The following is a 26,217-nucleotide window of genomic DNA, read 5'->3' as shown; positions in this document are numbered from 1 at the left end:
TTTTTTTTGCCTCCACCAAACATACCCAATTTTGTTCCACACAATGGCCAGCATTCATGCCAAGTTCATGCATTTCTAGCATTCTATGCATTTTCTACGGTTTTCCTTGTAAAAGTTCCCTAAAACATAGGGTGGTCATGATTTATTTTCTCCGCATTCGTTCATTTTCGACATTCTATGCATTTTTTATGGTTTTTCTCGGTGAAAAAATCATAAAACAAAGGTCGGGCGTGTTGCAACGTGCTCGGTGTCGATATTCGTTCATTTCTGTGTGGGAGTGGAGCTGCTCCGGTGTTGCGCCAGGCCCCAATGTCGCATATCCGTCGGTGGTGATGTGCCAATCCTTCGGCAACCACGCCGACGATGAAGCGAGCAACCTGAAGTGGCTCAACTCCGCCTGCGGCCATGAGAGTGTCGACGGCCAAGATCGACTATCGCTCTTGTCAGATCCGGAGCTCACCATGGACGGTTGGCCGGCCCCGGCTTTTTATAGACGGGGGCTGCGACGGGAGGAGGTTGGAAGGCGCCGCGTCAGTGTGAATGCGGGGCCAGGCGATGCGACGCGACGACTTAATGACGGGGCGGGCGAGGCGGCATATGCGGTAGCGGAAGTGGTGCGGCAAGCGAGGCATCAGCAGGCAAAGGATGTAGTGGTGATTGTCGTCGGTTGCGTTAAATCGTCACGCGTGCTCGCAACACAAATATCATGGTCCGGTGCAGACATAAATCAAAAATAAATCATGGCTGCCCCACGATTAAAAAAAAGCAAAACACTTAGAATGTGTCGTTACGTGCATGCCGGCCGTGGCGGCCAGCTCACATTTGCTAATGCGCCCAGGCGCCGCTTTTTTTTTACTATCTCGAAAACAAATTGAGGCCGGCGCTCACGTAAAAAACAAATTGCATCACTCACCGCGGATGAGAAAAAAACACCTCACACCATGGGCGTAAAAATACATATCAGTAGTGCGTGTGCGGGCGGGTCACTTTTACAAATACGACCATCATGCCCTTACTAATGAAGGGGTATCGGATAATCTAAATCGTTCATGTGTTTAAGAGGGGTCTACCGAAGCAGAAGTGTAAAATTAATTTTGAATTTTTTATATCTACAGTAAATATCAAAAGTAAATAACCTGCTAATAGTTTGTAATATTTCTTCTTCATTTTACACTAGACAAGCACTATAGCATCGTTTTCCCTTCTCTAAGCCAGAGGATCCGGCTCCGCCTATATTAAAAAATACTACAGAGATGTGAAATTTTTTTATATTGTAAATTTTCACATCTCTGTAGTATTTTTTAATATATTCTCGTCTACTTTTACTGTTTCACTATGCAAAATTTACACTTATTCACAAAAATTTAACTACGCATTAATACCATCCGATCATCATCATGACAAACGAAACCCTAAAAAAACAAGACGTGGCAAATGTGGTTAGCGTCTTCAAATCATTAAAAAAATGGTACTCTTTCGCGTGCATAAAAAAGCATTTTCATCCTGTAAATGATATCAGGCAACCACAATACCAGTTTATTGGGATGGAGACTTAATTGCTTTGGTAAGAGGGACATGAAGAATGGAGGCAATGAGAAATGATACACAGAAAGGAACATGCGCACTTTGGTGTTGCCATGCCAACTGCGGGCATTCGATAAAAGAAAAGTACTCCGACGCAAAAAAAAACAACAAATATTGGCCTGGACCGTGTCTCACGCCCGGCATTCCGGCGAGGCGTTATAGAGGGTGAAGTCAAGCGGCGTCTTGGCGGCGTAGGTGAAGGTGATGGGCTTGCCGTTGAAGATGGGCCAGCCGCTGTTGATGAGGCACAGCCCGTCCTCCCGGTTGAGCAGCTGGATCTTGGTTGTGTCTAGGATCACCGCCTTCACCTCGCCGAGGTTGCACGACATCACCACGCCGCTCTGCGGGCACGAGCACAGGTTCTCCACCGTCACCTCGTGCTGCGGCACGTTCAGGACCCGCCGCCCCGTCAGCACCGACGACACGCGGATGTCCTCCAGCTCGCACGGCCCGGGGTCGCCACCAGCATGCCCTGCGGACACGTCCACGGTACTACGTAAGATCCAAGGATCGATCGATGTGATTAAACTGTGACGGCGAACTACTCTATTACATTATCCTTGCGTACCAGTATGGAGAAGAGCTGCAACGAAGAGCAGGACGAGGATGCAGGTCTTGGACACCATGGCTGAGGAGCTAAGAACAAAGGTATAGTTCAGGAGAAGCTTTGATGTTATGAAGATTGCTTGGCCAGCCCAGCTATTATATAGGCCTGTGGCTCGTACATACTGCGTATCGATCGAATATACATCGATCCCGAGTTTGCTGCTTCCGTTTATAATCTCCTTCCATGCATGTGCCCTCTCTCGTGCTAAAATTCCGTAATGATATGCAGTTTCTTACCAAGTATATTTTGATCTCAACGAAAGTAATCATTTCCTACCGAATCCGTGGATTAATTTCCTTCTACCTTCAGGAGAGTACGCGCACAAGTCTGGAATGAAATCATCCTCCGTGCATACCGACGACAGAAATACGATTTGGAGTCACAAATACCTATCGGGATGTTGGAATTTTGCTAGTAGGCTTTTGGTCCAAAGCCCAACTAAAATTCTAAAATTCTCTTAGCCTATTTATGCACACATGTGAGTGGAGTGAGTGATGCTAAAATTTAGTCCCACCCCGAAAGTTGAGAGAGAGTTACACCTTTTTATAAGGTGAGCTCTTCTACCACTTGTATGAGCATGAGAAGAGGAGACCTACACACGCGCTCCTCCTCCTCGCTCCCCTCGCCACGCCACGCCACGGGTTGCGGGATTGAGCCAAGGACAGAGCTATGCACGTTGTCTATATTTTTGCTGCATGGAAAATTTAATGAGTCATTAATTAATAATTAACGGACGTGTTAATTACTGAACCGTTTTCGATTCTTTTGGATCGTGACGACTCGGACGTGGGGTTTACTCCCACGACCTACCCGGCCCGCACTATATAGTCAGGCAGACGTTTACCCTAGCCGCCATCGCTTCGTATGGTTTCTCACCACCGTTCCAGATCATTGCGCCGCCAAGCAAGTCCTTTCCATCCCTCCTTCCGGCGTGCACCGCGAGAAAGGACAGCAGGCCTCCGGAACCCCGCCTCTCGTGATCCTGTACGGGAAAGGGGCGATCAGGTTTTTGGGGAGCGCACTCGCGCGACTGCTGGCAGCGACGACTTCGCGAACAACGACTTCTTCCCCGACCTCGGCAACCTCGTCCTCGACGACATGGGCGACAACGTCAACGCCGGCGGTGCTGCACCCGCTGCACCGTATGTGATTCTATCCTTCCTGTTCGAGATCGTGGTAGAATTCATGCTTCTAGTATGTGCCCTAGATGTGATATGTTCATCTGCTATGCTAGTTCGCATTATTAGTTTAATCTTCGCTGTTGTGGTCATGATTTATCTTCTGTTTATTCGGATTAAATCTCGTAATAATTTGCTCATATTACCAACAATTCAAAAACCTGATTATAGGCAATTTACTCCGAGTGGTTTTGCTGCGCATCTGAAGCCGCCTGCCTTTAAGGGGGCGCAATATAAGAAGTGGCGCACGAGAGCACTCTACTGGTTTTAGACCATGGGCTGCTATGATGCCACCAAGGGCAAGCCTGAGGGCGATCTTAATCCAGCACAGCTGGAAGCTTTTGAGAAGATCGATACCCTCTTTAAAGGCGCTCTTTTGAGTGTTCTTGATGACTCCATTATGGATTCGTATATGTCGTTTGACAACGGCAAGGACATGTGGGCTGCGCTCGAGGCCAAGTTTGGTGCCTCGGACGCCGGCAACGAGTTGTATGTCATGGAGCAATTCTATGACTACAAGATGACTGATGAGCGCCCTGTTGTACAGCAGGCTCATGAGATACAGTCGCTCGCAAAAGAACTTGAGTACTTCAAGTGTGTGTTGCCGGACAAATTTGTTGCCGGAGGCATCATTGCCAAGCTTCCACCTTCATGGAACAATTTTTCTACTTCCCTGAAACACAAGAGACAAGAATTTTCCGTTGCGGATCTCATTGGTACTCTTGATGTTGAAGAGAAGGCGAGAGCAAAGGACACACGTGCTCGAGTTGCTGAGGGAGGTTCTAGTGCCCACATGGTACAGAAGAAGAACTCCCAGCCCAACAAGCTCAAAAACAATAAGAACAAAACTCAGGGCAAAGGCAAGTTTGATACAAAGAACAAGCCATCACATTCTACCAACTTCAAGAAGAATTCTCATAAGAAGGGGAAGGGACTTTGCCATGTCTGCGGTGATCCTAATCACTGGGCTCCGAAGTGTCCAAACCGCTTTGAGGAGCGGGAACATGAGAAGAGCGGCAAGTCCGCTAATGTTGTCATCGGTGATACTGATATGAAGGAATCAGGTTACGGTATTTTTCCTACCATCCTTTCAGTATTTCAATCCCCTGATTGGTTAATTGACACCGGTGCCAATGTACATGTTTGTGCCGACGCCTCCATGTTTTCTTCTTACCAGGCAACAGGGACTTCACCCGTGCTGATGGGAACGGGTCACATGCCATCGTTCGAGGTGTTGGTACAGTCGATCTGAAGTTTACTTCGGAGAAGACTGTGCGTCTGAAGAACGTTCATCATGTGCCGTCCATCAATAAAAATCTCGTTAGCGGTTCCCATTTATGTTGAGATGGTTTTAAGTTGGTTTTCGAATCCAATAAAGTTGTAATTTTTAAGTGTGGACATTGTTGGAAAAGGCTATGAGTGCGGAGGCTTGTTCCGCCTATCTTTGTCAGATATTTGCACTAAAGTTATTAATAATGTTTGCCACAATAATGAGTCTGATATTTGGCATTCACGACTCTGTCATATTAACTTTGGTTGCATGACGCGGTTAGCGAATATGAATTTAATTCCGAAAATCTCTACTGTCAAAGGCTCAAAGTGCCAAGTATGTGTGCAAGCTAAGCAACCTCGCAAGTCCCATAAGACTGCAGAGGCAAGAGACTTGGCGCCACTAGAGGTTATACATTCTGATCTTTGTGAGATGAATGGCGTGTTGACAAAAGGTGGAAAGAGATACTTCATGACGTTGATTGATGACTCCACTAGATATTGTTATGTGTATCTTTTGAAATCAAAAGATGAGGCTTTGACTTTCTTTAAAAACTACTATAAAGCTGAGGCAGAGAACCAACTTGATCGAAAAATTAAACGGCTTAGGTCCGATCATGGTGGAGAGTATTTTTCCAATGAATTTGATCTGTTTTGTGCGGAACATGGTATAATCCATGAGAGGACGCCTCCCTACTCACCCCATTCAAATGGGGTAGCCGAAAGAAAGAACCGAACTCTAACTGATATGGTTAACACCATGTTAGACACTTCGGGTCTATCCAAGGAATGGTGGGGGGAGGCGTTAATGACTGCGTGTCATGTCCTAAACTGAGTTCCCACAAAGCATAAGACCATGACTCCATTTGAGGAATGGGAAAGAAAAAGGTTGAAACTCTCTTACCTACGTACTTGGGGTTGTTTGGCGAAAGTGAATATACCAATTCCCAAGAAGCGCAAGCTTGGACCAAAAACCATGGATTGTGTTCTTCTGGGCTATGCTTTTCATAGCATCGGCTATAGATTTTTGATAATAAAATCTGAGGTATCCGACATGCATGTTGGTACGATTATGGAATCAAATGAAGCAACTTTCTTTGAGGACATATTTCCTATGAAGGATATGTCGAGTTCATCAAATCAGGAGATACCTACTCCATCTAGTGAGGAATTCACTGTAATTCCTGAACCCACCATTGCGATGGAACACGTTGAGAATCCTGTTGAGGGTAACAATGGAACTCCTATGAGGAGTAAGAAACAGAGGACTGCAAAGTCTTTTGGTGATGATTTCATTGTGTACCTCGTGGATGACACACCCAGGACTATTTCAGAAGCCTATACATCTCCTGATGCTGACTACTGGAAGGAAGCTGTACGTAGCGAGATGGATTCCATCTTAGCTAACGGTACCTGGGAGATCATTGGTCGTCCTTATGGGTGCAAACCTGTAGGATGTAAGTGGGTGTTCAAGAAGAAGCTTAGACCTGATGGTATGATTGAAAAGTAGAAGGCACGACTTGTGGCCAAGGGTTATACCCAGAAAGAAGGTGAAGACTTCTTTGATACTTACTCACCCGTGGCTAGACTGACCACAATTTGGGTGCTACTATCACTGGCCACCTCACATGGTCTTCTCATTCATCAAATGGACGTTAAGACGGCTTTCCTCAATGGAGAGTTGAAGGAGGAAATTTACATGGATCAACCAGATGGTTTTGTAGTACCTGGTCAGGAAGAAAAGGTGTGCAAGTTGTTAAAGTCTTTATATGGCCTTAAACAAGCTCCTAAGGAGTGGCATGAGAAGTTCGAAAGAACATTAACTGCTGCCGTCTTTGTAGTAAACGATGGTGACAAGTGCGTGTACTATCGCTATAGTGGGGGCGAAGGAGTTATTCTTTGTCTGTATGTCGACGACATATTGATCTTTGGAACCAAACTTGATTTAATCAAGGAGGTTAAGGATTTCTTATCTCGCTGTTTTGAGATGAAGGATCTAGGAGTAGCTGTTGTTATCTTAAACATCAAGCTGTTGAGAGATGAGAATGGTGGGATCACACTGCTTCAGTCTCATTATGTGGAAAAGGTCTTGAGTCGTTTTGGGTACAGCGACTGCACGCCTTCTCCAACTCCATATGATGCTAGTGTGTTGCTTCGAAAGAATCGACGGATTGATAGAGATCAACTGAGGTATTCTCAGATTATTGGCTCGCTTATGTATTTGGCGAGTGCCACGAGGCCTGACATCTCTTTTGCTATGAGCAAGCTGAGTCGGTTTGTGTCAAAACCGGGAGATGATCATTGGCATGCGCTTGAGAGAGTTATGCGCTATTTGAAAGGCACCGCGAGCTATGGGATTCACTACACCGGGTATCCAAGGGTACTGGAGGGTTATAGTGACTCAAACCGGATATCTGATGCTGATGAGATTAAGGCCACAAGTGGTTATGTTTTTACACTTGGTGGTGGCGCTGTTTCCTGGAAGTCTTGCAAGCAGACCATCTTAACGAGGTCAACTATGGAAGCAGAACTCACAGCATTAGACACTGCCACTGTTGAAGCAGAGTGGCTTCGTGAACTCTTGATGGACTTACCTATGGTTGAAAAACCAATACCCCCTATCCTAATGAACTGTGATAATCAAACTGTGATCGTCAAGATAAACAGTTCTAAGGACAATATGAAGTCCTCAAGGCATGTGAAGAGGAGACTAAAATCTGTCAAAAAATTGAGGAACTCCGGAGTTATTACGTTGGATTATATCCAAACGTCGAAAAACTTGGCAGATCCCTTCACAAAGGGTCTATCACGTAATGTGATAGATAATGCATCGATGGAGATGGGTTTGAGACCCACCGCATGAGTTGTCCATAGTGGTAACCCACTCTATGTGATCGGAGATCCCGTGAAGTAGAAGTGGGAGACAAGCTGTTGGTCAGCTGGGAGGAGAGTATCCCTATATTAATTATCCCACTCCGTGAAGATGCAATACTCTCTTGATCTACATGGCAGGTTGATAGTTATCTTAATGTGTTCCAAGTGGCTTATTCGGGTAAGCAGAGATGTTGTCCTGCAGAACATCTTCTGAGGAACACACCTATATGAATTTGACTGTTAACGTCGCAGTCTGTGAAAATTGGGTGTTCTCTAATAAATTCATGACAGGCCCTGGAGTATGACGTATATGATCCACCCGCGGGGAAGCCTTGCGGCAGCCCAGTATCGGTCAAGAATTTGTGTGAAACTAGTTTCACAGAAAACTTGTAGTTCAAGGCATAGTCCACTATTCAAGTTGTGATCTAGTGTAGCATAAATTTCTAAGTGGAAGTTCAACTTCACAGTCTCCACTAAGCACCGATATATAAAACAATGTTTTGGAACTAAATGATGAGATGTGCCAATGAGACTTTGTGGGGGATTGTTGGAATTTTGCTAGTAGGCCTTTGGCCCAAAGCCCACCTAAAATTCTGAAATTCTCTTGGCCCATTCATGCACACATGTGAGTGGAGTGAGTGAGGCTAAAGTTTAGTCCCACCCCGGAAGTTGAGAGAGAGTTGCACCTCTTTATAAGGTGAGATCTTCTACCACTTGTATGAGCATGAGAAGAGGAGACCTACACGCGCGCTCCTCCTCCTCGCTCGCCTCGCCAGGCCATGCCTTGCCTCGTCACGACACGCCGCAGGTTGCGGGATTGAGCCGAGCCGAGGACAGAGCTATGCACGTTGTCTATATTTTTGCTGCATGGGAAAATTAATGAGTCATTAATTAATAATTAACGGACGCGTTAATTACTGAACCGTTTCTGATTCTTTTGGATCGTGACGACTCGGACGTGGGGTTTACTCCCACGACCTACCCGGCCCGCACTATATAGTCAGGAAGACGTCTACCCTAGCCGCCACCGCCTCGTATGGTTTCTCACCACCGTTCCAGATCATTGCGCCGCCAAGCAAGTCCTCTCCATCCCTCCTTCCGGCGTGCACCGCGAGAAGGGACAGCAGGCTTCCGGAACCCCGCCTCTCGTGATTCTGTACGGGAGAGGGGCGATCAGGTTTTTGGGGAGCGCACTTGCGCGACTGCTGGCAGCGACGACTTCGCGAACAATGACTTCTTCCCCGACCTCGGCAACCTCGTCCTCGACGACATGGGCGACAACGTCAATGCCGGCGGTGCTGCACCCGCTGCACCGTATGTGATTCTATCCTTCCTGTTCGAGATCATGGTAGAATTCATGCTTCTAGTATGTGCCCTAGATGTGATATGTTCATCTGCTATGCTAGTTCGCATGATTAGTTTAATCTCTGCTGCTGTGGTCATGATTTATCTTCTTTTTATTCGGATTAAATCTCGTAGTAATTTGCTCATATTTCCAACAATCCAAAAACCTGATTATAGGCAATTTACTCCGAGTGGTTTTGCTGCGCATCTGAAACCGCCTACCTTTAAGGGGGCGCAATATAAGAGGTGGCGCACGAGAGCACTCTACTGGTTTTAGACCATGGGCTGCTATGATGCCACCAAGGGCAAGCCTGAGGGCGATCTTAATCCAGCACAACTGGAAGCTTTTGAGAAGATCGATACCCTCTTTAAAGGCGCTCTTCTGAGTGTTCTTGATGACTCCATTGTGGATTCGTATATGTCGTTTGACAACGGCAAGGACATGTGGGCTGCGCTCGAGGCCAAGTTTGGTGCCTCGGACGCCGGCAGCGAGATGTATGCCATGGAGCAATTCTATGACTACAAGATGACTGATGAGCGCCCTGTTGTACAGCAGGATCATGAGATACAGTCGCTCGCAAAAGAACATGAGTACTTCAAGTGTGTGTTGCCGGACAAATTTGTTGCCGGAGGCATCATTGCCAAGCTTCCACCTTCGTGGAACAATTTTTCTACTTCCCTGAAACACAAGAGACAGGAGTTTTCCGTTGCGGATCTCATTGGTACTCTTGATGTTGAAGAGAAGGCGAGAGCAAAGGACACACATGCTCGAGTTGCCGAGGGAGGTTCTAGTGCCCACATGGTACCAAAGAAGAACTCCCAGCCCAACAAGTTCAAAAACAATAAGAACAAAACTCAGGGCAAAGGCAAGTTTGATACAAAGAACAAGCCATCACATTCTACCAACTTCAAGAAGAATTCTCATAAGAAGGGGAAGGGACTTTGCCATGTCTGCGGTGATCCTAATCACTGGGCTCCGAAGTGTGCTAACCGCTTTGAGGAGCGCGAACATGAGAAGAGCGGCAAGTCCGCTAATGTTGTCATCGGTGATACTGATATGAAGGAATCAGGGTACGGTATTTTTCCTACCATCCTTTCAGTATTTCAATCCCCTGATTGGTTAATTGACACTGGTGCCAACGTACATGTTTGTGCTGACGCCTCCATGTTTTCTTCTTACCAGGCAACAAGGACTTCACCCGTGCTGATGGGGAATGGGTCACATGCCATCGTTCGAGGTGTTGGTATGGTCGATCTGAAGTTTACTTCGGGGAAGACTGTGCGTCTGAAGGACGTTCATCATGTGCCGTCCATCAATAAAAATCTCATTAGCGGTTCCCGTTTATGTTGAGATGGTTTTAAGTTGGTTTTCAAATCCAATAAAGTTGTAATTTCTAAGTGTGGACAATTTGTTGGAAAAGGCTATGAGTGGGGAGGCTTGTTCCGCCTATCTTTGTCAGATATTTGCACTAAAGTTATTAATAATGTTTGCCACAATAATGAGTCTGATATTTGGCATTCACAACTCTGTCATATTAACTTTGGTTGCATGACGCGGTTAGCCAATATGAATTTAATTCCGAAAATCTCTACTGTCAAAGGCTCCAAGTGCCAAGTATGTGTGCAAGCTAAGCAACCTCGCAAGTCCCATAAGACTGCAGAGGCAAGAGACTTGGCGCCACTAGAGCTTATACATTCTGATCTTTGTGAGATGAATGGAGTGTTGACAAAAGGTGGAAAGAGATACTTCATGACGTTGATTGATGACTCCACTAGATATTGTTATGTGTATCTTCTGAAATCAAAATATGAGGCTTTGACTTTCTTTAAAAACTATAAAGCTGAGGCAGAGAACCAACTTGATCGAAAAATTAAACGGCTTAGGTCCGATCGTGGTGGAGAGTATTTTTCCAATGAATTTGATCTGTTTTGTGTGGAACATGGTATAATCCATGAGAGGACGCCTCCCTACTCACCCCAGTCAAATAGGGTAGCCGAAAGAAAGAACCGAACTCTAACTGATATGGTTAACACCATGTTAGACACTTCGGGTCTATCCAAGGAATGGTGGGGGGAGGCGTTAATGACTGCGTGTCATGTCCTAAACCGAGTTCCCACAAAGCATAAGACCATGACTCCATTTGAGGAATGGTAAAGCAAAAGGTTGAAACTCTCTTACCTATGTACTTGGGGTTGTTTGGCGAAAGTCAATATACCAATTCCCAAGAAGCGCAAGCTTGGACCAAAAACCGTGGATTGTGTTCTTCTGGGCTATGCTTTTCATAGCATCGGCTATAGATTTTTGATAATAAAATCTGAGGTATCCGACATGCATGTTGGTACGATTATGGAATCAAATGATGCAACTTTCTTTGAGGACATATTTCCTATGAAGGATATGTCAAGTTCATCAAATCAGGAGATACCTACTCCATCTAGTGAGGAATTCACTGTAATTCCTGAACCCACCATTGCGATGGAACACGTTGAGAATCCTGTTGAGGGTAACAATGGAACTCCTGTGAGGAGTAAGAGACAGAGGACTGCAAAGTATTTTGGTGATGATTTCATTGTGTACCTCGTGGATGACACACCCAGGACTATTTCAGAAGCCTATGCATCTCCTGATGCTGACTACTGGAAGGAAGCTGTACGTAGCGAGATGGATTCCATCTTAGCTAACGGTACCTGGGAGATCACTGGCCATCCTCATGGGTGCAAACCTATAGGATGTAAGTGGGTGTTCAAGAAGAAGCTTAGACCTGATGGTACAATTGAAAAGTACAAGGCACGGCTTGTGGCCAAGGGTTATACCCAGAAAGAAGGTGAAGACTTCTTTGATACTTACTCACCCGTGGCTAGACTGACCACAATTCGGGTGCTACTATCACTGGCCGCCTCACATGGTCTTCTCGTTCATCAAATGGACGTTAAGACGGCTTTCCTCAATGGAGAGTTGAAGGAGGAAATTTACATGGATCAGCCAGATGGTTTTGTAGTACCTGGTCAGGAAGAAAAGGTGTGCAAGTTATTAAAGTCTTTATATGGCCTTAAACAAGCTCCTAAGGAGTGGCATGAGAAGTTCGAAAGAACATTAACTGCTGCCGGCTTTGTAGTAAACGATGGTGACAAGTGCGTGTACTATCGCTATGGTGGGGGCGAAGGAGTTATTCTTTGTCTGTATGTCGACGACATATTGATCTTTGGAACCAAACTTGATTTAATCAAGGAGGTTAAGGATTTCTTATCTCGCTGTTTTGAGATGAAGGATCTAGGAGTAGCTGATGTTATCTTAAACATCAAGTTGTTGAGAGATGAGAATGGTGGGATCACACTGCTTCAGTCTCATTATGTGGAAAAGGTCTTGAGTCGTTTTGGGTATAGCTGTTGGGGAACGTAGCATAAATTCAAAATTTTCCTACGTGTCACCAAGATCTATCTATAGAGATACTAGCAACGAGGGGAAGGAGAGTGCATCTACATACCCTTGTAGATTGCTAAGCGGAAGCATTCAAGAGAACGGGGTTGATGGAGTCATACTCGTCGTGATCCAAATCACCGATGATCCTAGTGCCGAACGGATAGCACCTCCGCGTTCAACACACGTACAGCCCGGTGACGTCTCCCATGCCTTGATCCAGCAAGGAGAGAGGGAGAGGTTGAGGAAGACTCCATCCAGCAGCAGCACAACGGCGTGGTGGTGATGGAGGAGCGTGGCAATCCTGCAGGGCTTCGCCAAGCACCGCGAGATATGAGGAGAAAGAGAGGGAGGGCTGCACCAACAGGCAGAGATCAGATCGCGTGTTATGGGCAGCCCCAGGCCTCACTATATATAGGGGAGAGGGAGGAGGGTGCGCCCCCTCTAGGGTTCCCACCCCTAGGGGGGCGGCAGCCCTAGATGGGAAAGGGGTGGCGGCCAAGGGAGGATTCCCTCCCCCCCAAGGCACCTAGGAGGTGCCTTCCCCTCCTAGGACTCTTCCTTTAGGGTTTCCCCACACCAGGCGCATGGGCCCTAGGGGAAAGTGGCGCCCCAGCCCACTTTGGGCTGGATCCCTTTCCCACTTCAGCCCATGGGACCCTCCGGGATAGGTGGCCCCACCCGGTGGACCCCCGGGACCCTTCCGGTGGTCCCGGTACAATACCGATGACCCCGAAACTTGTCCCGATGACCGAAATAGGACTTCCCATATATAAATCTTTACCTCCGGACCATTCCGGAACTCCTCGTGACGTCCGGGATCTCATCCGGGACTCCGAACAACATTCGGTAACCACATACAAACTTCCTTTATAACCCTAGCGTCATCGAACCTTAAGTGTGTAGACCCTACGGGTTCGGGAGACATGGAGACATGACAGAGACGTTCTCCGGTCAATAACCAACAGCGGGATCTGGATACCCATGTTGGTTCCCACATGTTCCACGATGATCTCATCAGATGAACCACGATGTCAAGGACTTAATCAATCCCGTATACAATTCCCTTTGTCTATCGGTACGATACTTGCCCGAGATTCGATCGTCGGTATCCCTATACCTTGTTCAATCTCGTTACCGGCAAGTCTCTTTACTCGTTCCATAACACATCATCCCGTGATCAACTCCTTGATCACATTGTGCACATTATGATGATGTCCTACCGAGTGGGCCCAGAGATACCTCTCCGTTTACACGGAGTGACAAATCCCAGTCTCGATTCGTGCCAACCCAACAGACACTGTCGGAGATACCCGTAGTGTACCTTTATAGCCACCCAGTTACCTTGTGACGTTTGGCACACCCAAAGCACTCCTACGGTATCCGGGAGTTGCACAATCTCATGGTCTAAGGAAAAGATACTTGACATTTAGAAAAGCTTTAGCATACGAACTACACGATCTTGTGCTATGCTTAGGATTGGGTCTTGTCCATCACATCATTTTCCCAATGATGTGATCCCATTATCAACGACATCCAATGTCCATGGTCAAGAAACCGTAACCATCTATTGATCAATGAACTAGTCAACTAGAGGCTTACTAGGGACATGGTGTTGTCTATGTATCCACACATGTATCTGAGTTTCCTATCAATACAATTATAGCATGGATAATAAATGATTATCATGAACAAGGAAATATAATAATAATCAATTTATTATTGCCTCTAGGGCATATTTCCAACAGTCTCCCACTTGCACTAGAGTCAATAATCCAGTTCACATCGATATGTGATTAACACTCAAGGTCACATCCCCATGTGACTAACACCCAAAGAGTTCTGGGTTTGATCATGTTATGCTTGTGAGAGAGGTTATAGTCAACGGGTCTGAACCTTTCAGATCCGTGTGTGCTTTACAAATCTCTATGTCATCTCCTAGATGCAGCTACCGCGCTCTATTTGGAGCTATTCCAAATAACTGTTCTACTATACGAAACCATTTACTACTCAGAATAATCTGGATTAGTGTCAAAGCTTGCATCGGCGTAACCCTTTACGACGAACTCTTTTACCACCTCCATAATCGAGAAAATTCCTTAGTCCACTAGTTACCAAGGATAACTTTGACCGCTGTCCTGTGATCCATTCTTGGATCACTCTTGTACCCCTTGACTGACTCATGGCAAGGCACACTTCAGGTGCGGTACACAGCATAGCATACTGTAGTGTCTTAAGCATAGGGGACGACCTTCGTCCTTTCTCTCTATTCTGCCGTGGTCGAGTTTTAAGTCTTAACTTCATACCTTACAACTCAGGCAGGAACTCCTTCTTTGACTGATCCATCTTGAACACCTTCAAGATCATGTCAAGGTATGTGCTCATTTGAAAATACCATTAAGCGTTTTGATCTATCCTTATAGATCTTGATGCTCAATGTTCAAGTAGCTTAATCCAGGCTTTCCATTGAAAAACACTTTCCAAATAACCCTATATGCTTTCCAGAAATTCTACATCATTTCTGATCCATAATATGTCAACAACATATACTCATCAGAAATTCTATAGTGCTCCCACTCACTTGTTTGGAAATACAAGTTTCTCATAAACTTTGTATACACCCAAAACTTTGATCATCTTATCAAAGCGTTCATTCCAACTCCGAGATGCTTACTCCAGTCCTTAGAAGGATTGCTGGAGCTTTGCATACTTATTAGCATCTTTCAGGATTGACAAAACCTTCCGGTTATATCACATACAACCTTTCCTCAAGAAAATCATCGAGGAAACAATGTTTTGACATCCTATCTGCAAGATTTCATAAATAATGCAGTAACTGCTAACATAATTCCAACAGACTTTTAGCATCGCTACATGTGAGAAAGTCTTATCATAGTCAACTCCTTGAACTTGTCGAGAAACATCTTAAGGACAAGTCGAGCTTTCTTAATGGTGACACTTACCATCATTGTCTGTCTTCCTTTTAAAATCCATATGTACCCAACAGCCTTACGACCATCAAGTAGTTCTTCCAAAGTCTACACTTTGTTTTCATACATGGATCCTCTCTCGGATTTTATGGCCTCGAGCCATTTATCGGAATCCGGGCCCACCATCGCTTCTCCATAGCTTGTAGGTTCATTGTTGTCTAGCAACAGGACTTCCAAGACAGGATTACGTACCACTCTGAAGTAGTACGCATCCTTGTCATCCCACGAGATTTGTTAGTGACTTGATCTGAAGTTTCATGATCACTATCATAAGCTTCCACTTCAATTGGTGTAGGTGCCACAGGAACAACTTCCTGTGCCCTGCCACACACTAGTTGAAGAGACGGTTCAATGACCTCATCAAGTCTCCACCATCCTCCCACTCAATTCTTTCGAGAGAAACTTTTCCTCGAGAAAGGACCCGATTCTAGAAACAATCCCTTATTGCTTTCGAATCTGAGACAGGAGGTATACCCAACTGTTTTTGGGTGTCATATGAAGATGTATTTATCCACTTTGGGTTCGAGCTTATCGGCCTGAAACTTTTTCACATAAGCGTCGCAGCCCCAAACTTTTAAGAAATGACAGCTTAGGTTTCTCTAAACCATAGTTCATATGGTGTCATCTCAACGGAATTACGTGGTGCCCTATTTAAAGTGAATGTGGTTATCTCTAATGCCTAACCCATAAACTATTGTGGTAATTCGATAAGAGACATCATGGTATGCATCATATCCAATAGGGTGCAGTTATGATGTTCGGACACACCATCACACTATGGTGTTCTAGGCTGTATTAGTTGTGAAACAATTTCCACAATGTCTTAATTCTGTGCCAAACTCGTAATTCAGATATTCATCTCTATGATCATATCATAGACTTTTTATCCTCTTGTCACGACGATCTTTCAACTTCACCCTGAAATTACTTGAACCTTTCAATAATTCAGACTCGTGATTCATCAAGTAAATATACTCAACATCTACTCAAATCATCTGTGAAGTAAGAACATAACAATATCCACTACATGCCTCAGCACTCATTGGACTGCACACATCAAAATGTATTACTTCCAACAAGTTGCTTTCTAGTTCCATTTTACTGAACACGAGGCTTTCAGTCATCTTGCCCATGTGGTATGATTTGCATGTCTCAAGTGATTCAAAATCAAGTGAGTCCAAACGGTCCATTTGCATGGAGTTTCTTCATGCATATACACCAATAGACATGGTTCGCATGTCTCAAACTTTTCAAAAATGAGTGAGCCCAAAGATCCATCAACATGGAGTTTCTTCATGCGTTTTATACCGATATGACTTACGTGGCAGTGCCACAAGTAAGTGGTATTATCATTACTATCTTTTGGCATGAACATGTGTATCACTACGATCGAGATTCAATAAACCATTCATTTTAGGTGCAATACCATTGAAGGTATTATTCAAATAAACAGATTAACCGTTATTCTCCTTAAATGAATAACCGTATTGCGATAGACATAATCCAATCACGTCTATGCTCAACGCAAACACCAATCTCGATGGTAGAGGGAGCGTGCGATGCTTGATCATATCAACATTGGAAACACTTCCAACACATATCGTCAGCTCACCTTTAGCTAGTCTCCATTTATTCCGTAGCTTTTATTTCGAGTTACTAACACTTAGCAACCGAACCGGTATCTAATACCCTGGTGCTACTAGGAGTACTAGTAAAGTACACATCAACACAATGTATATCCAATATACTTCTATCGACCTTGCCAGCCTTCTCATCTACCAAGTATCTAGGGTCATTCTGCTCCAGTGGCTGTTCCCCTTATTACAGAAGCACTTAGTCTCGGGTTTGGGTTCAACCTTGGGTTTCTTCACTAGAGCAGCAGCTGAATTGCCGTTTCATGAAGTATCCCTTTGTTCCCTTGCCCTTCTTGAAACTAGTGGTTTCACCAACCATCAACAATTGATGCTCCTTCTTGATTTCTACTTTCGCGGTGTCAAACATCGTGAATATCTCAAGGATCATCATATATATCCCTGATATATTATAGTTCAACACGAAGCTCTAGTAGCTTGGTGGTAATGACTTCGGAGAAACATCACTATCTCATCTGGAAGATCAACTCCCACTCGATTCAAATGATTGTTGTACTCAGACAATCTGAGCACAAGCTCAACAATTGAGCTTTTCTCCCTTAGTCTGCAGGCTGAGAAAATCGTCGGAGGTCTTATACCTCTTGACGTGGGCACGAGCCTGAAATCCCAATTTCAGCCCTCAAAACATCTCATATGTTTTGCGACGTTTTAAAAACGTCTTCGGTGCCTCAACTCTAAACCATTTAACTGAACTATCACGTAGTTATCAAAATGTGTATGTCAGATGTTCGCAACATCCATAGACAACGTTCGAGGTTCAGCACACTGAGCGGTGCATTAAGGACATAAGCCTTCTATGAAGCAATGAGGACAATCCTCAGTTTACGGACCTAGTCCGCATAATTACTACTATTAACTTTCAACTAAATTTTCTCTAGGAACATATCTAAACAGTAGAACTGAAGCGCGTGCTACGACATAATTTGTGAAGATCTTTTGACTATGTTCAGGATAATTAAGTTCATCTTATGAACTCCCACTCAGATAGACATCCCTCTAGTCATCTAAGTGATTACATGATCTGAGTCAACTAGGCCGTGTCCGATCATCATGTGAGACGGACTAGTCAACATCGGTGAACATCTTCATGTTGATCGTATCTACCATATGACTCATGCTCGACCTTTTGGTCTTCTGTGTTCCGAGGCCATGTCTATACACATGCTAGGCTCGTCAAGTCAACCTAAGTGTTTGCATGTGTAAATCTGTCTTACACCCGTTGTATGTGAACGTTTGGATCAAACACCCGATCATCACGTGGTGCATTGAAACAACGGACTGTCGCAACGGTGCACAGTTAGGGGGAACACTTTCTTGAAATTTTAATGAGGGATCATCTTATTTACTACCGTCGTTCTAAGAAAATAAGATGTATAAACATGATAAACATCACATGCAATCAAATAGTGACATGATATGGCCAATATCATATTGCTCCTTTTGATCTCCATCTTCGGGGCTCCATGATCATCATTGTCACCGGCATGACACCATGATCTCCATCATCATGATCTCCATCATCGTGTCTTCATGAAGTTGTCTCGTCAACTATTACTTCTACTACCACAGCTAACGGTTAGCAATAAAGTAAAGTAATTACATGACGTTTATGTTGACACGCAGGTCATAAATAAATTAAGACAACTCCTATGGCTCCTGCCGGTTGTCATACTCATCGACATGCAAGTCGTGATTCCTATTACAAGAACATGATCAATCTCATACATCACATATATCATTCATCACATCCTTTTGGCCATATCACATCACATAGCATACCCTGCAAAAACAAGTTAGACGTCCTCTAATTGTTGTTTGCATGTTTTACATGGCTGCTATGGGTTTCTAGCAAGAACGTTTCTTACCTACGCAAAAACCACAACGTGATATACCAATTGCTATTTACCCTTCATAAGGACCCTTTTCATCGAATCCGATCCGACTAAAGTGGGAGAGACAGACACCCGCCAGCCACCTAATGCAACTAGTGCATGTCAGTCGGTGGAACCGGTCTCACGTAAGCATACGTGTAAGGTTGGTCCGGGCCGCTTCATCCCACGATGCCGCCGAATCAAGATAAGACTAGTAACGGCAAGCATATTGAACAAAATCAATGCCCACAACTACTTTGTGTTCTACTCGTGCATAGAAACTACGCATAGACCTAGCTCATGATGCCACTGTTGGGGAACGTAGCATAAATTCAAAATTTTCCTACGTGTCACCAAGATCTATCTATGGAGAGACTAGCAACGAGGGGAAGGAGAGTGCATCTACATACCCTTGTAGATCGCTAAGCGGAAGCGTTCAAGAGAATGGGGTTGATGGAGTCGTACTCGTCGTGATCCAAATCACCGATGATCCTAGTGCCGAACGGACGGCACCTCCGCATTCAACACACGTATAGCCCGGTGACGTCTCCCATGCCTTGATCCAGCAAGGAGAGAGGGAGAGGTTGAGGAAGACTCCATCCAGCAGCAGCACAACGACGTGGTGTGAAGGAAATATGCCCTAGAGGCAATAATAAAGTTATTATTTATTTCCTTATTTCATGATAAATGTTTATTATTCGTGCTAGAATTGTATTAACCGGAAACATAATACATGTGTGAATACATAGACAAACAGAGTGTCACTAGTATGCCTCTACTTGACTAGCTCGTTAATCAAAGATGGTTATGTTTCCTAACCATGAACAATGAGTTGTTATTTGATTAACAAGGTCACATCATTAGTAGAATGATCTGATTGACATGACCCATTCCATTAGCTTAGCACCCGATCATTTAGTATGTTGCTATTGCTTTCCTCATAACTTATACATGTTCCTATGACTATGAGATTATGCAACTCCCATTTACCGGAGGAACACTTTGGGTACTACCAAACGTCACAACGTAACTGGGTGATTATAAAGGAGTACTACAGGTGTCTCCAATGGTCGATGTTGGGTTGGCGTATTTCGAGATTAGGATTTGTCACTCCGATTGTCGGAGAGGTATCTCTGGGCCCTCTCAGTAATACACATCACTTAAGCCTTGCAAGCATTACAACTAATGAGTTAGCTGTGAGATGATGTATTACGGAACGAGTAAAGAGACTTGCCGGTAACGAGATTGAACTAGGTATTGGATACCGACGATCGAATCTCGGGCAAGTAACATACCGATGACAAAGGGAACAACGTATGTTGTTATGCGGTCTGACCGATAAAGATCTTCGTAGAATATGTAGGAACCAATATGGGCATCCAGGTCCCGCTATTGGTTATTGACCGGAGACGTGTCTCGGTCATGTCTACATTGTTCTCGAACCGTAGGGTCCGCACGCTTAAGGTTTCGATGACGGTTATATTATGAGTTTGTGTATTTTGATGTACCGAAGGAGTTCGGAGTCCCGGATGTGATCACGGACATGACGAGGAGTCTCGAAATGGTCAAGACATAAAGATTGATATATTGGACGGCTATATTCGGACACCGGAAAGGTTCCGGAAGTTTCCAGAGAAAACCGGAGTGCCGGAGGGGTTACCGGAACCCCCCGGGGAAGTTATGGGCCTTAGTGGGCCAAGAGGGGAGAGAGAGGGCCGCACCAGGTGGTGGCGTGCCCCCCCCCAAGGGAGTCCGAATAGGACAAGGAGGGGGGGGGGCGCGGCCCCCCCTTTCCCTCTCCCTCTCCCTCTCCTTCCTTCCCCCTTCCTCCTTCCTAGTTGGACTAGGAAAGGGGAGTCCTACTCCCACTAGGAGGAGGACTTCCCCCTCCCTTGGCGCACCTCCTAGGGCCGGCCGGCCTCCCCCTTGCTCCTTTATATACGGGGGCAGGGGGGCACCCTAGAACACACAAGTTGATCCTTGAGATCGTTCCTTAGCCGTGTGCGGTGCCCCCCTCCACCATAATCCACCTCGGTCATATCGTAGCGGTGCTTAGGCGAAGCCCTGCGTCGGTAGAACATCAAGATCGTCACCACGCCGTCGTGCTGACGGAACTCTCCCTCCCCGAAGCTCTACTGGATTGGAGCCCGAGGAGCGTCACCGAGCTGTACGTGTGTCAAGAACTCGGAGGCGCCGGAGTAACGGCGCTGGGATCGGTTGGATCGCGAGGAGAACGTACGACTACTTCCTCTACGTTGTGATCGCTTCCGCTTCAGTCTACGAGGGTACGTAGACAACACTCTCCCCTCTCGTTGCTATGCATCACCATGATCTTGCGTGTGCGTAGGAAAATTTTGAAATTACTACGTTCCCCAACAGTGGCATCCGAGCCTAGGTTTTTATGGTTTGATGTTTTTGCACGGGTAGAACACAAGTGAGTTGTGGGCGATACAAGTCATACTACCTACCAGCATGTCATATTTTGGTTCAGCGGTATTGTGAGATGAAGCGGCCCGGACCGACATTACGCGTACGCTTACGCGAGACTGGTTTCACCGTTACGAGCACTCGTGCTTAAAGGTGACTGGCGGGTGTCTGTCTCTCTCACTTTAGTTGAACCGAGTATGGCTACGCCCGGTCCTTGAGAAGGTTAAAACGGAGTCTATTTGACGAAGTATCGTTGTGGTTTTGATGCGTAGGTGAGATTGGTTCTTACTTAAGCCCGTAGCAGCCACGTAAAACATGCAACAACAAAGTAGAGGACGTCTAACTTGTTTTTGCAGGGCATGTTGTGATGTGATATGGTCAAGGCATGATGCTGAATTTTATTGTATGAGATGATCATGTTTTGTAACCAAGTTATCGGCAACTGGCAGGAGCCATATGGTTGTCGCTTTATTGTATGCAATGCAATCGCGATGTAATGCTTTACTTTATTACTAAACGGTAGTGATAGTCGTGGAAGCATAAGATTGGCGAGACGACAACGATGCTACGATGGAGATCAAGGTGTCGCGCCGGTGACAATGGTGATCATGACGGTGCTTCGGAGATGGAGATCACAGGCACAAGATGATGATGGCCATATCATATCACTTATATTGATTGCATGTGATGTTTATCTTTTTATGCATCTTATCTTGCTTTGATTGACGGTAGCATTATAAGATGATCTCTCACTAAATTATCAAGAAGTGTTCTCCCTGAGTATGCACCGTTGCCAAAGTTCGTCGTGCCCAGACACCACGTGATGATCGGGTGTGATAAGCTCTACGTCCATCTACAACGGGTGCAAGCCAGTTTTTGCACACGCAGAATACTCAGGTTAAACTTGACGAGCCTAGCATATGCAGATATGGCCTCGGAACACAGAGACCGAAAGGTCGAGCGTGAATCATATAGTAGATATGATCAACATAGTGATGTTCACCAATGAAACTGCTCCATCTCACGTGATGATCGGACATGGTTTAGTTGATTTGGATCACGTGATCACTTAGAGGATTAGAGGGATGTCTATCTAAGTGGGAGTTCTTAAGTAATATGATTAATTGAACTTTAATTTATCATGAACTTATTCCTGGTAGTATTAGCATATCTATGTTGTAGATCAATAGCTCGCGTTGTTGCTTTCATATGTTCCTAGAGAAAATTGTGTTGAAAGATGTTAGTAGCAATGATGCGGATTGGATCTGTGATCTGAGGTTTATCCTCATTGCTGCACAGAAGAATTATGTCCTTGATGCACCGCTAGGTGTCGGACCTATTGCAGGAGCAGATGCAGACGTTATGAACGTTTGGCTAGCTCAATATGATGACTACTTGATAGTTTAAGTGCACCATGCTTAACGGCTTAGAATCGGGACTTCAAAGACGTTTTTGAACGTCATGGAGCATATGAGATGTTCCAGGAGTTGAAGTTAATATTTCAAGCAAATACCCGAGTTGAGAGATATGAAGTCTCCAACAAGTTTTATAGCTAAAAGATGGAGGAGAATCGCTCAACTAGTGAGCATGTGCCAAGATTGTCTGAGTACTACAATCGCTTGAATCAAGTGGGAGTTAATCTTCCAGATAAGATAGTGATTGACAGAATTCTCTAGTCACCATCACCAAGTTAGTAGAACTTCGTGATGAACTATAATATGCAAAGGGATAATGAAAACAACTCCCAAGCTCTTCGTGATGCTGAAATCAACGAAGGTAGAAATCAAGAAAAACATCAAGTGTTGATGGTTGACAAGATCACTAGTTTCAAGAAAAGGGCAAAGGGAAGAAGGGGAACTTCAAGAAGAACAGCAAGCAAGTTGCTGCTCAAGTGAAGAAGCCCAAGTCTGGTCCTAAGCCTGAGACTAAGTGCTTCTACTGCAAAGGGACTGGTCACTGGAAGCGGATCTACCCCAAGTGATTGGCGGAAAAGAAGGATGGCAAAGTGAACATAAGTATATTTGATATACATGTTATTGATGTGTACTTTACTAGTGTTTATAGCAACCCCTCAATATTTGATACTAGTTCAGTTGCTAAGATTAGTAACTCGAAACGGGAGTTGCAGAATAAACAGAGACTAGTTAAGGGTGAAGTGACGATGTATGTTGGAAGTGGTTCCAAGATTGATATGATCATCGTCGCACACTCCCTATACTTTCTGGATTAGTGTTGAACTTGAATAAGTGTTATTTGGTGTTGGCGTTGAGCATGAATATGATTTGATCATGTTTATTGTAATACGGTTGTTCATTTAAGTAAGAGAATAAATTGTTGGTCTGTTTACATGAATGAAACCTTATATGGTTACACACCCAATGAAAATAGTTCGTTGGATCTCGATCATAGTGATACACATAATCATAATATTGAAACCAAAAGATGCAAAGTTAATAATGATAAGTGCAACTTGTTTGTAGCACTGCCGTTTAGGTCATATTGGTGTAAAGCGCATGAAGAAACTCCATACTGATGGGCTTTTGGAATCACTTGATTATGAATCAGTTGATGCTTGCGAACCATGCCTCATGGGCAAGATGACTAAGACTCTGTTCTTCGGAACAATGGAGCGAGCAATAGATTTGTGGAAAGTCATACATACTGATGTATGTGGTCCGATGAATATTGAGGCTCGCGACAGGTATCATTATTTTCTGATCTTCACAGATGATTTGAGCAGATATGAGTATATCTACTTGATGAAACATAAGTCTGAAACATTTGAAAAGTTCAAAGAATTTCAGAGTGAAGTGAAAAATCATCGTAACAAGAAAATAAAGTTTCTACGATCTGATCGTAGAGAAGAGTATTTGAGTTACGAGTTTGGCCTTCAGTTAAAAACAATGTGAAATAGTTTCACTACTCATGCCACCTAGAACACCACAATGTAATGGTGTGTCCGAACGTCATAACCGTACTTTATTAGATATGGTGCGATCTATGATGTGTCTTACCGATCTACCACTATCGTTTTGGGGTTATGCATTAGAGACAGCTGCATTCACGTTAAATAGGGCACCATCTAAATCCGTTGAGACGACACCGTGTGAACTATGGTTTGGCAAGAAACCTAAGCTGTCGTTTCTTAAATTTGGGGTTGCGATGCTTATATGAAAAAGTTTCATCCTGATAAGCTCAAACTCAAATCGGAGAAGTGCGTCTTCATAGGATATCCAAAGGAAACTATTGGATACACCTTCTATCACAGATCCGAAGGCAAGACTTTTGTTGCTAAATTCGGAAACTTTCTGGAGAAGGAGTTTCTCTCGAAAGAAGTGAGTGGGAGGAAAGTAGAACTTGACGAGGTAACTGTACCTGCTCCCTTATTGGAAAGTAGTACATCACAGAAAACTGTTTCTGTGACACCTACACCAGTTAGTGAGGAAGCTAATGATGATGATCATGAAACTTCAGAACAAGATACTACTGAACCTCGTAGATCAACCAGAGTAAGATCTGCGCCAGAGTGGTATGATGATCCTTTTCTGGAAGTCATGCTACTAGATCATGATGAACCTACGAACTATGAAGAAGCGATGGTGAGCCCAGATTCCGCAAAGTGGCTTGAAGCCATGAAATCTGAGATGGGATCCATGTATGAGAACAAAGTTTGGACTTTGGTTGACTTGCCCGATGATCGGCAAGCAATTGAGAATAAATGGATCTTCAAGAGGAAGACGGACGCTGATAGTAGTGTTACTATCTACAAAGCTAGAATTGTTGCAAAAGGTTTTTCGACAAGTTCAAGGTGTTGACTACGATGAGAGCTTCTCACTCGTATCTATGCTTGAGTCTGTCTGAATCATGTTAGTAATTGCCGCATTTTATGAAATCTGGCAAATGGATAAACAAAACTGCATTCCTTAATGGATTTATTAAAGAAGAGTTGTATATGATGCAACAGAAGGTTTTGTCAATCCGAAAGGTACTAACAAAATGTGCAAGCTCCAGCGATCCATCTATGGACTGGTGCAAGAATCTCGGAGTTGGAATATACGCTTTGATGAGTTGATCAAAGCACATAGTTTTATACAGACTTGCGGTGAAGCCTGTATTTACAAGAAAGTGAGTGGGAGCACTACAGCATTTCTGATAAGTATATGTGAATGACATATTGTTGATCGGAAATAATGTAGAATTATTCTGCAAAGCATAAAGGAGTGTTTGAAAGGAGTTTTTCAAAGAAAGACTTTGGTGAAGCTGCTTACATATTGAGCTTCAAGATCTATAAAGATAGATCAAGACGCTTGATAAGTTTTTTTTCAATGAGTACATACCTTGACAAGATTTTGAAGTAGTTCAAAATGGAGCAGTCAAAGAAAGAGTTCTTGCCTGTATTACAAGGTGTGAAGTTGAGTAAGACTCAAAGCCCGACCACGACAGAAGATAGAAAAAGAATGAAAGTCATTCCCTATGCCTTGGCCATAGGTTCTATAAAGTATGTCATGCTGTATACCAGATCTATTGTATACCCTGCACTGATTTGGCAAGGGAGTACAATAGTGATCTAGGAGTAGATCACTGGACAGCGGTCAGAATTATCCTTAGTGAAATAAGGATATGTTTCTCGATTATGGACGTGACAAAAAGGTTCGTCGTAAAAGGTTACGTCGATACAAGTTTTGACATTGATCTGGATGACTCTAAGTCTCGATCTAGATACATATTGAAAGTGGGAGCAATTAGCTAGAGTAGCTCCGTGCAGAGCATTGTAGACATAGAAAATTGCAAAATACATAACGGATCTGAATATGACAGACCCGTTGACTAAGATTCTCTCACAAGCAAAACATGATCACACCTTAGTACTCCTTGGGTGTTAATCACATAGCGATGTGAACTAGATTACTGAATCTAGTAAACCCTTTGGGTGTTGGTCACATGGCGATGTGAACTATGGGTGTTAATCACATGATGATGTGAACTATCGATGTTAATCACAT

General features: G+C 44.3%; 1 protein-coding gene across 1 annotated transcript; it reads right to left on the bottom strand.

Annotated features, from left to right (window-relative positions):
• Nucleotides 1-1,715: 1,715 nt before the first annotated feature.
• Nucleotides 1,716-2,210, bottom strand: LOC123082209 (uncharacterized). The gene is made up of 2 exons (XM_044504589.1): nucleotides 2,153-2,210; nucleotides 1,716-2,056 (listed from the first exon to the last, which is right to left on the bottom strand). The coding sequence occupies exons 1-2, from the start codon at nucleotides 2,208-2,210 to the stop codon at nucleotides 1,716-1,718; spliced, it is 399 nt and encodes a 132-aa protein (XP_044360524.1).
• Nucleotides 2,211-26,217: the final 24,007 nt, after the last annotated feature.

This window comes from Triticum aestivum, chromosome 4A (assembly GCF_018294505.1).
Source record: "Triticum aestivum cultivar Chinese Spring chromosome 4A, IWGSC CS RefSeq v2.1, whole genome shotgun sequence".
Taxonomy (NCBI): domain Eukaryota; kingdom Viridiplantae; phylum Streptophyta; class Magnoliopsida; order Poales; family Poaceae; genus Triticum; species Triticum aestivum.
Note: the sequence above shows the minus strand (reverse complement) of the source record. Positions and strands in the feature narration are given on the sequence as shown.